The 12,012-nt window shown below is 38.7% G+C and overlaps 1 protein-coding gene across 2 annotated transcripts in view; it reads right to left on the bottom strand.

The window, feature by feature from the left end:
* pxylp1 (2-phosphoxylose phosphatase 1) overlaps positions 1-12,012 on the bottom strand; it is a 202,391-nt gene that overhangs the window by 168,052 nt on the left and 22,327 nt on the right. Inside the window, exons 1-2 of one of the 2 annotated variants that reach the window (XM_073040932.1) lie at positions 7,728-7,747; positions 3,422-3,554 (exon numbers count right to left, since the gene is read on the bottom strand). In XM_073040932.1, the coding sequence (XP_072897033.1) occupies positions 3,422-3,506 (85 nt within the window). In that variant the 5' untranslated portion in view covers positions 3,507-3,554; positions 7,728-7,747. Of the gene's footprint in view, positions 1-3,421; positions 3,555-7,727; positions 7,748-12,012 lie in introns of those variants that run through there. The other variant, XM_073040931.1, reaches the window with a different exon arrangement.

The raw sequence follows: 12,012 nt of genomic DNA, 5'->3' as shown, positions 1-12,012 counted from the left end.
TACAAACAAGCACTCCACTCCATGTTGACATATACAGGGCTGTGCAGAAGTCTTAATCATCTTAGCTATATATGTGTGTGTCTAAGATGTTTGCACAGTACTGCAGCTTCAGTTTATTTTAATGTAAAGAAATTGGATTACTCATTTGTCAAAAAGAGGAGAATTAATAGCGACATGAGAAGCTTTCCTTTTACACCATGTGTGCTTGGAACCTGGAACATATTGCCTGCAGATGTGGTGGAAGCAGGTTCACATGTAGCCTTCAAGAGGAAACTGGTTAAGAATTGGTGAGAAAATGATTGCAAAACTATACCACAGGGTTGTGAAAAGAGTGAACTGCTCTGATCAAGATCACCAAACAATTTGCTGGAGGAGTTTAGTGAGTCGAGTACAAACTGTTCTTCCAGTAACTGGACTCTATTTTCCCTCCTCTGCTCTAGGAGAGAACCAGATTGACACAATGGCTTAATGGCTTCCTTCTGTGCTTTATCCATTCTCTGATGTGATAATCCCATGATTTAAAATACTCTGGACTGCATCAATGTAAACAGAAAAGTTTCTTGAAATCTGAATGAACTCATTTTGGTTCTTTCGTGAACTTCTGGCTGTACTACAGATTAATTTGCATGAAAACATTTGAACTGCACAGAACTTTCCATATACACTGCAACTGCATTTTCTTCGTGATTAAATTGTTCAAACGGTCTGTTCTTCCACATAGAAAAACATATTTCATTCTTTCATCAGATATAACATTGTGGAACTGTAGATTTAAATATTTTTTTAATGCTGAGTTGCATCCTAGAATGTGCTGGGCACATCATCAGTGATGTAACATGGGGTCATTAGGCATTTCGGGTCTTTCAAAATCAGACCCTCTGGCCCAGGCGAGCTAGGCAGGGCTGATCAGGCCCTACATTCTGTGCCAGTAGCATTGGCCCAGGGGTCACAGCCATCTAGAGGCCGGCTCGGAAGCCTCTGTGATGGTCCAGATGGCTCTTTACTTAGCAGCCCCCATAATGCCAAGAAATCAGTTGGAGCTACACAGCAGAGCCAGCAAAACCTCTACACTCCACCTCTATAAGCTTGCATTGTGCCCCCCACCCCTGTCTCTGCCACAGCTCTACTAGCTCCTGGTATCTGGCTTTCTTACACTCAAATGTCTCCTCAATCCGGTCTTCCCACGGAACTGTCAGTTCTACCATGACTACCTGCCCTGAAGTTTCTAATAGAATACTGTAGCCAAGTCAGGCCTCAGGGATGATGATGTGATGAAGACAGGGAACTTTAACTGCTTGCCGAGATCGACTTTCGGTTGCCAGTCAGATGCCGCAGTGAACATGCTTGCTGCTGATCAGGCTTGGGCTGAGGCTGTGGTCGGTCTCCAGCTTTAACAAAGGCTTTCTGGGTTGCTGGTGGTTCTTTCTGTTGTTAATAGTCGAGTAGATACTTTCTGCCACTGCTTTCAGAACCTGGTCATGATTCCAGTGGTAGTAGCCATCTCGCTGAGCTTTCTGGCAGCTGCCGAGGACGTGTTTCAGGGTTCCTCGGCCAGGACAGAGAGGACATGATGGTGCCTCACCTTTGCCCCAAGCAAACAGTTTCACTGGACTCAGCAGTGAAAAATAGATTTAAATATATGTTGACATTGAAAACAATTCTGTCACTTGTATGCAAGTTTCTACGACCTATAAGAGAAATCTGAAAACTAAGCGTTGTTCAACTTCCTGATTAGTCTGAGACCTGAGGAACATCTGCCACTGAGACACATTGGAATAGAATATGGAATTAGTGGGCACTGAACAAATAGTTGGTGCTACTCTCTGCGTGGAGTATGCTGGACGCCAGCTACTTCAGTTAAGAAGCTGATCCACAAGTTTCCATTTATAGAGAGGGACTGAACCAGTGATGACAAAGTGAAGTAAAACTCAGCCCAGGCAGACACTGTGGCACAATATTTTTCTGGTACTAGCAGGCACATTCCAGCTACCCTTGGTACCATAGGGTTTGAAATTCTTTCTGACTGTCTTGAAATATTCTCCAGTGAAAATCATTGGATGGGATGCTGAGATACCACTACAAATAACCAGAGTTTACTAAAGGCATGTCCTGCACAATTATATTGGAATTACACCCAGAATTCTAACAGCATGGACCCAGTTTACATTGCTAAATACCTTTAATACCTGCATCAGGGTGGGTTTATCGCCCATTTAGATGCATGCCTCAATACAAATATACATGGGCTTTAGGCCAGCCAAGATATTTCCCAACTCAAGAGATATGTTATGAACTCCTGGCAACAGTTCTCAGGCTCAAAATTACAGTCAAACTTTTAATTTCACTTCCATGTTTCTGATGCATTTGTGAGTTGGATCAAACAGTTGGCATTCTTTGAAATTTAACTTCTTTGAAACATTTCGGTTTATGCTATGGTGACACGAGAAGGGGAAACTCAAAAGAACTCATTTCAGCAGTAACTAAGATTGTATCATCAGAAATTAAGGAAATGATCATTTTTATTCAGAACACCAATGAGGATTACAAAACATACTTAAGAAATAGATCATGGAGTTCTTTCTCAGAAATAATCTTGCTATTAGATCACAGGTATGCTATTTTACAAATAATAGGTTCAAAATAATTGAAATAAATATATCAGACATAACCTCAAAATTTAATATGAGTGTATTATCTAACATTTCAAGGTTGGTTTTCAGGAACAGATTACATTTAATCCAAAAAGAAGATTACCGCAAATGCATTAAACTTTAATCCTCACCAACTTCATGGGGACTCATCACTGAAAATACACACAGAGTAAAAGATAAAATTCAATTGCATAGCACTGCTAATTTAACAAATAAGTTTTCCTGAAGCGATATGCAGTGAACTGTCATCTTGACATAATTTCACAACACTCCAGAAGTTCAACTAGGATTGTTTCACCGGAATCAAAGGTCAGTAGCCGAAGTGGAAATCCCATCAAAAGGCTTTATACCTCGTGCAATATTCCATTTGTAATATTGCAGGGAACATAAGAGCAAGTCATTTTCAGGAGCAGCACTCAGCTGCATCATATTTGGATGTGCTCAATCCAATTATATGTTGAGCAGAATTGCAACAGGCAATGGTCATGAAGCATAAAATGGCTTTTCTGTATGACTTATGCATCAAAAATGGTTGCAGGTTGGCCCATTTTTCTAGAGTTAATGCTGTTCCAAATTAACAAAAAACTATTTTGTTGACCTTCATACTTGCTACCTCATTGTTAATCAGTGAGAGTGTTCAAGTATCTGGCCACCTGTCACATGAGCAACAGGGAAATCTGTTTCCAGAGTTCACTTCTATTTTCATACCTTGCATCATCATTACTGCTTATCTGCTAATTGGAAATAAATCAGCAAATAACTGTACTTACAGAACTGTAGGCTGAGGCTCAGGACTGCCAGCAAGGCAGCTACTGCCAGCAGAAACAGAAAACGACTTCGGAATAACATTGTCATAAACGCTTTCACATTTCCATTATGACTGGACTTCCAACTCGCTCCCTCCTGTGAAAGCAAATACAATAAGGCAGTAAGGCACAATAAAAAATGAAAATGTCAATTCTCAACGTACAACAATGTAATTGGGTACTGGAAAGATCTCAAAGAATGAAGCCTCTGTTGCCATGGCAATTTTCCTTACTTTTGAATAGTTTTTAGTTCTGACTAATGGCTTGCATTTACTCTAGGGTGAAGTACAGGCACACTTAATTATAAGATCAAACTCACCAGCTAAGGAATTCTGCTACATTCTTCTAAAATATTCAGATTCAGATTCAGATTCAGTTTATTGTCATTTAGAAACCACAAATGCAATGCAGTTAAAAAGTGAGACAACGTTCCTCCAGAATGATATCACAAAAGCATATGACTAAACAGACTACACTAGAAAATCCACATAACGTTTGGCAATCCCCAATCCAGAGTCAGGAGAGACTGCTGCGTATTAATATCACGCTACCGTCTTAGCGCGATCCCCGGCAAGGAGCTCCAAATCCACCAGACAAACAAGACCAAAAACTAAAGCTACACAAAACCACATAGTTACAACATATAGTTACAACAGTGCAAACAATAGCATAATTGATAAAAACAGACTATGGGCACAGTAAAAATAGTCCATAGATGTGCTCACATGCAAATTTAGCCAAGATTGTTTAGTCTCATCTTCCCACTTCTCCCAGTACGTCCTTAGATTGTGTTAGTTGTTAACGCAAATGACGCATTTCACTCTATGTTTCGATATAAATGTGCAAAATAGATGTATTTGATCTGATCCTCTCTTCTAGTGAACAGAAGATACAAAAGCCTAAAAGCACATACCACCAGACTCAAAGACAATTTCTACCCCACTGTTATAAGACTATTAAATAGTTCCCCAGTGCAATAAATTGGACTCTTGAACTCACAAGCTACCTCAATTCATAGGATCTTGCACCTTATTGCTCACTTGCACTGCACCTTCCCTGTAGCTGTTATACTTTATATAGAAGGGAGATTAAAAATCAGGCTGAGTGGTGCCACAACAACAACCTCTTACCCAAAGTCAGCAAAACCAAGGAAATAATTATTGATCACAGGAGGACAAAAGCAAAGGTCCATGAGGCAGTCCTCATTAGGAGATCAGAGGTGAAGAGGGTCAGCAACTTTAACATCCTCTGTGTTTTCATCTCAGAGGATCTGTCCTGGGTTCAACATGTAATTGTCATTACAAAGAAAGCATGGCAGTGCCTCTACTTTCTTAGAAGTTTGCATAGGTTTGTATTGTCATCTAAAGCTTTGACAAATCTCTATAGATGTGCGATGAAGAGCTCATTGACTGGATGCATCATAACCTGGTATCGAAATACAAATGCCCTTGAATGGAAAAGCCTACAAAAATTCATGGATACAGCCCAGTCCATCATGGGAAAAACCCTCCCCACCATTGAGCACATCTCCATGGAGTGCTGTCACAGCAATGCAACATCTATCATCAAGGACCATCATCATCTAGACCATTCTCTCTTCTCACTGCTGCCATTAGGAAGGAACTACAGGAGCCTCCGGGCAACACAGACAAAATGCTGGAGGAACTCAGCAGGCCAGGCAGCATCGATGGAAAAAAGTACAGTCAACGTTTTTGGCCCAAAATATCAACTGTAAGTCCTGCCGAAGGGTTTCAGCCCGAAACGTCAACTGTAGTTTTTTTTCCCATAGATGCTGCCTGGCCTGCTGAGTTCCTTCAGTATTTTGTGTGTATTGTTTGGATTTCCAGCATCTGCAGGTTTTCTCTTGTTTGTGACAAGAGCCACAGGACCCACACCACCAGGTTCAGGAACCCCAACCTTCAATCTCTTGAACCAGAGGGGTTAATTTCACTCAACCGAGCACTGAACTGATCTCATAACCTATGGACTCACTTTCAAGGATTCTTCTTCTCAATTTCCTGATATTTAGTGAATATTTATTTATTTTTGTTTTTGCACAGTTTGTTGTATTTTGCACAGTGGTTGTGTGCAGTCCTTCATTGATTCTAGTGTGTTTCTTAGTATTTACCATGAATGCCCACAGAAAATGAATCTCAGGATTGTATATGGTGACATATATGTGCTTTGATAATAAATTTACTTTGAATTTTATTCTGCATTGCTATTCTTTTACCCTGTTGTACCCCACTGCACTGTCTAATGATATAATCTGTATTGACAGCATACAAGATTTTTACTGTATCTCAGCACATGTCAATAATAGACCAATTCCAATCCTAGCATACAAACATACAGATTGGGAGTAATAGTGGACCACTCAGCCTCTCAACCCTGCTATACCATTCAATAAGATTATGGTGAATCTCATTGATATCGCCCATTCACATCTGCATCTACCTACAGTTTTGCCCTGCCCTCATTTACCTACCTCTGCCTTAAAGGTATTTAAAATATTTAGTTTCTACTTTCCTTTAGGAAGGGTATTCCAACTACCCCTGAAACTCAGAAAGAAAAAAAAGAAGTTAGCTTATCTTGGTCTTGAACAGTCTTACTTTTAATCAATTATCCCTAATTCTGTATTCTATCCTATCCACGTCGACACTGTCAAAACCCCTCAGGATCATACACATCTCAATGAAATACTAATAAAGTGACAATTAGAAAGAATGAATACAAACACCTCTAGACATGAACAATAAGTATTCCGTTTTCATGCACTGCAGTCAAATTCAGATACTGCTAAAATTCAAGCATATAATGAGACAACAGCTAGGCAAGCCTTTACTCAGAGATTTTCTGTGGAGAGTTAGCAAACAGTCAAGACAGACAGAGCATAGTTTAGTACCAGACAGTACACATTAGACAGGAAGTCACTAATTTAAAGCTGTACTTTTGAACTGATTAAATAACATTAGCGTCAAATAACATATGAAACATTATGAAGATATTTCAGTGTAAATGACAACTTGAAACATATTTAGAAATTAGGATTTCTAAATCAACAAAGGTATTTCCTCCCTGTTTGGTACTCACTGGGAATGGGAATATGAAATACAGAATTAGTGTAGTTTATTTTTATTTAGTGTTATAGAGGTCAATTCTGATCTTTAGGCAGCATATCACTGCACTCAAAATTTAATCATGCTCAGTGAATTAAGTGATATTATAATCATAAAAATGCTGGTGTAATTTAAAGACAAAAACCACTATTTTAATAAAAATGAACCATTTAGTTTGGACATTAATTTTCTTAATTATAGACCATCTTTCCATTTAATCATTTAACAATTTTTCCTTTTCCCTGCTTTATCCCTCTGTAATTTAGACACTGAAATAAAAAGTGGAGCTATATGCAAGATCATTTGGAAGCAGCTGCTGAGAACAGGCTTCAAAGGCCAAACACAGAGGATGACCTATACTCAAGGAGTTACATGAATGAATATTGATGAATAAACATGCTTCTTTGCCTGAAGGCACTCATTCATTGCTGGATTTCATATGCGTCAAAATAGTCCTCCCTTATTCATGAGAGCAGGCAATGTATATTTGAACAAGCATTTGCATCACATAATAAAAGTACAAGTAACGGCCGTGAACATAGGGCTCCCTGATGTCTCAATTTAAGGCAATGAACAGCTGAGGAATATAGGACAGAGTGGTCTGGATTATGTTACTAGTTTATGCTGAGAAAATTGATCTGAATTAATGACAGTACCCTAGTGATGTACCCAAATCTAAGCAATTCTGATATAATATCCTAGCAAGAGGTCAATGCCTTCAGGAGAGGAATTGGGGATCCAAAACTGATCAGGAAAGGAACTGAAAAGGAAGTTTGGCATTTATACTCTTGAGTCACATAACAGATAAAGTTAATGGTAAAAGTCCAAGTAAGAGATTGACTCCCAATGTGCAGGGTCTGAAGTGATCTTAGCTGGGTCACTGATTAGGATGCCAAGGGCTAAAGAAGGAAAGCAAGTTTTCCCATTCCTATAGCCTCTATCCAAAAGGCTATGTGTCCATCACCCCTAATTAATCAAACTTCACTGCAGTCTGTGAACACAAATACAATGAATAATATTTTTCAGGACACATACTGCTCACTGAACTGGATTCCAAGCAAGGGGCAGTGACTTCGAAGAGAAATTTGACCACAGAAATAAAACATTTGCTTTGGGAGGATACATGCATTGCTCTTAAGGTCAGCACTTACTGCATATCCCCAATTGCCCTTGAACCACCTTCGTGAACCACTATTAGCCTTCTGGTCAAGGTACTCCCAGGATGCTAGAATTCATAAACACAAAACATTTTGCAGATGCTCGAAATCCAGAGCAACCTAGAATGCTGGTTGGTAGTGAATTTTGGGACTTAAATGCTCTATTGATGAAGGAATAACAATACACTTACAAATCAGGATGCTGATTTTGGAGTAAAATCTGAAAAAAAATCAAAGAGTAACAGATTACCCTGAAGCGAGTTAGACAAATCATCAGATATAAATGATTTTGTCCAAACTTAAATCAAGGAGATATTGTGCTACATCATGGAATCTGCTGAACTTCCTGAATGCCAGAAGCTATACAGACCAAATTAGCAGCATATTATTTAATTTTGTCTTTGAGAAGTTTTGCACTCACTGTGGGAATACCTCTGCTAAATGAAAAGTTGGTTGTACTATTGCCCTTTCTTAGATTAACAAACAGTGTAGATAAAAAAAAACATTGCTCAGATATACGGTGTACATAACCGCTGAGTCATCAGTGAAACTTAAACCTTTTATTTTTAATTCATTATTTTTGAGCCAATGCATGCAGCTTATACCAACAAATGCTTTCCCACAGAATATTGTCACAAGTATTCCATTGTACAGGAATGTTCCTATTCTGAACATCTGCTTGAAGGGCTCTACCAAAATGTGATAAAAATCCAAAATTCTGCTTTTCTTCTCTTGGACATATCTGCTAAAGTTCTATATACAAGGACTGGATGACTTTGCTGATGTAAACAGATGAGGGAACATGGAGTTGTTTTTTGGTAAAAAAAAAAGTGGTTATTTGGAGATTTAATTAAATTGTTCTAAATTACAATGTTTGACAAGACACACATTATGGTCATACTGCTTCATAAGAAGTGGAAAAGTTAGAAGCCAATCAAAGCTTTCAACCAGCCCCTACATTCAATATGCTCACATCTGATCCAACCTTGGCCTCCATCCCACTCTTCCATTCTGTCCTGATGCAACATGCTTCCTTTGTAGTTAAATATTTGTCATTCACCATCCTGAATAGATTTACTGACACTGTATTTCCTGTCTTCATGGCACTCCAATGCAGAGAAATCCAGAGTTGTAGCCCTCGAGAGAAAAAAATTGCTCATCTCCGTCTTAAACTGTGAACTCTTATTCTTATGCGTAGCTTTTTTTTATAAACTCCAGTATATTTATTTTCCTGTTAACATTTGCAAAAGAAACAAATCTTAAGGTAGTATATGATGGCATATTCATACTTTGATAATAAATTTACTTTGAACATTTAACTTTATGAACTTATTCAGAAACTATGCCCCCTAATTTTAGGTAACTTCACTTGGGGAGACGTTGTTTCACCATCCAACTTGTCAATCTCCCTGAATGTTTCAATATGATCACATCTCATTCTTCCATATGCCACTGAGTATAAAAGAATGAGAGTCAACCTACTCAGCCTCACTTCATATGTCAAGCACTTCAACCCAGGTCCATCTCCAGTGAAATTTCTCTGAACTATCTACTCCCTTCCTTAAAGAAGCAGTCCTCCAACTGTGGTATCAATGCCCCAGGAAAGCTGCATCAAAATCTCTCTTATTTTGTACTCCATACTTCTTATAATAAAGACCATATAGTGCCAAAGTCAACTTTCATCTGTCAAGCTCTGGAAATGCACCTACAAATGTTTTACCATGTAAGGTCAATTACACAAATTAAAGTTGTTGCATAATTTGATATACATTTACAATTAGCCCTCTTACATACTAAAGACCTAAAAAATACAGGGGGTTGTTCCAAGAACTGATTTTCATTGGTGATCTTATTGGTTATAAGAGTTTTGTTTAAGATATGGCAAAGGAATGTTTGAACGTTGTGAATCTTTGAAATGCCAAGTAGATGTCTGCAGAATAGAATTATATCCCTCTCCCTGAAAAATACTGAATAGCTGACTGACATGAATAGTTTTATTTTGCTTACACAATAAACCTTTAGCTTGAAAAACTAAATAATGATTTTGATATCAAAATTTATCCCAAACTAAAATTGTACACTGTCCCTCTCATTTGAATGTCATATCCCAACTTATTATCATAAGTGGCCCAATTTGCATAATACAGACATCACAAACTATAATAGCCTGGATATTGTTACTATCACTTTAAGAATGATTGAGGATTGTTGCATCTCACATATTTTATTTGATTGATAGATGTCAATGAAGCAGATGGCAAAATATCCAGCAATCACGTTAATCTTTTGCAAATCAATGTAAATTATTAATATGTTCTTCTTTTGTGGTTACCTGGATTGGAAGACGATTTGTTTCCATGTTGATTTTGTAGATTCTGAGGTGGATAATGAGACCGATGTAGGAACATAGCCTCTTTTGCAGAGGGACTGGTGTAGCCAAAGAAGTGGACAGGTGGGTAGATTGTAAGGTGATCTGCTCCTTCTACTGCTTACGTAGAACCTCTGTGTGTTCCTTTTGCACAGATTTAAGGTTCTTTGTATGATTCCAAATGGCTCTTACCCACTTTAAGCAGTCATGGATCAAAAATTCTCAGTAGACAGTAGGAATGCAGCATTACATCAAGGTGGCCTTGGGCACAGCCTTGAATCTTTTCTTGTCTGCCATGTAATCTCTTCTCATAACAGTACTTGAAATAGTAGTGTCTGCTGCCAAGGGATGCAAATGACATGAACTGCCCAATTTTGTCAAATGAATGTAATGAAGACTTGGTGTCTGGTGTCACTGGCTATGGAATTGCTTCATGTTGGTAGGCTGGACCATATTTAAGGACTAAACCATTAGCTTGGCATACTTACTTTAAATGCAAGTTGACTTAGAACTTTTACCAAATCAGTATCAGGCAGAAAAAAACTAAGATCATTGTTCAGTTGTTCAGAGGAATCTGCAATTAAAGAATGACTTGAATAAAATCATGGACAACCTCAAGTGGATTTTTGATTTCCTCAGTCACAGACCCCCAGTCAGTTTGGATTGGCAACAACATCTCTTCCACAATCTCCATCAGCACAGGTGCACCACAAGGCTGTGTGCTTAGCCCTCTGTTCTATACTTATAATTGTGAGGCTAAGCACAGCTCCGTTGCCCTACTTAAGTTTGCCAATGACACCACTGGATCATTGGTGGATGAATTAAAGATGGTGATGAATCAGCATGTAGTGGGGAGACTGAGTGGTACCATTGGCTGCGTGGTACCACTGCAACAACCTGTCTCTCTAAGCCAGAAAGACCAAGGAAAAGATTATATACTTCAGGAGGAAGAAACTGGAGGTCCATGGGCCAGTCCTCATCAGAGGATCAGAGGATGAGAGGGTCAGTAATTTAAAATTCTTTGGTGTTATCATGTCAGAAGATCTGTCTTGGGTCTAGCACATAAGGGCCATTACAAAGAAAGCATGGCAGCACCTCTACTTTCTTAGAAGTTTGTGAAGATTCCACATGTCATCTAAAACTGACAAACTTCTACAGATGTGTGGTGAAGAGTATATTGAGTGGATGCATCACGGCCTGGTATGGGAACACCAATGCCCTTGAATGGAAAAGCCTACAAAAAGTAGTGGATACGCCTAGCCCATCGTGGGTAAAGCCTTCTGCACCATTGACCACATCTATACAGAGACTGTAGCAGAGAAGTAGCATTCATCATCAGGGACCCCCACCATCCAGGCCATGCTGTCTTCTCACTGCTGCCTCAGGAAGGTGGTACAGGAGCAGCAGGACCTGCATCACCAGATTCTGAAACAGTTATTACCCCTCAACTATCAGGCTTTAGAACCAGAGGGGATAATTTCACTCAACTTCTCTCGCCCCATCACTGAACTGTTTCCATACCTATGGATTCACTTTCAAGAACCCTTTATCTCACTTTCTCAATAATTATTGCTTATTTATTACTATCTATTTTTTTCTTTCTCTTTGTATTTGCCTAGTTTGTTATTTTTTGTTTGCACATTAGTTGTTGTCCCTCGTGTTGGGTGCAATCTTTCATTGATTCTATTTTGTTTCTTGTATTTACTGTGATTGCCTGTAAAACAAATAAATCTCAGGTTTTTATATGGTGACATATATGCACTTTGATAATAAATTTACTTTGAACCTGAACTTACTATATTTTGAGAGAAGCCTCTGACATTGATTTGCTTAGCCATCCAGTGAACTTGGATTTTGTGAAAACAGCACTGTGGTAATTTTCTCGTGCTTTTGAACTGCATTTTGTAGGCA

Source organism: Hemitrygon akajei, chromosome 3 (assembly GCF_048418815.1).
Source record: "Hemitrygon akajei chromosome 3, sHemAka1.3, whole genome shotgun sequence".
NCBI lineage: Eukaryota > Metazoa > Chordata > Chondrichthyes > Myliobatiformes > Dasyatidae > Hemitrygon > Hemitrygon akajei.
This window is presented reverse-complemented; position numbering and strand designations above follow the sequence as displayed.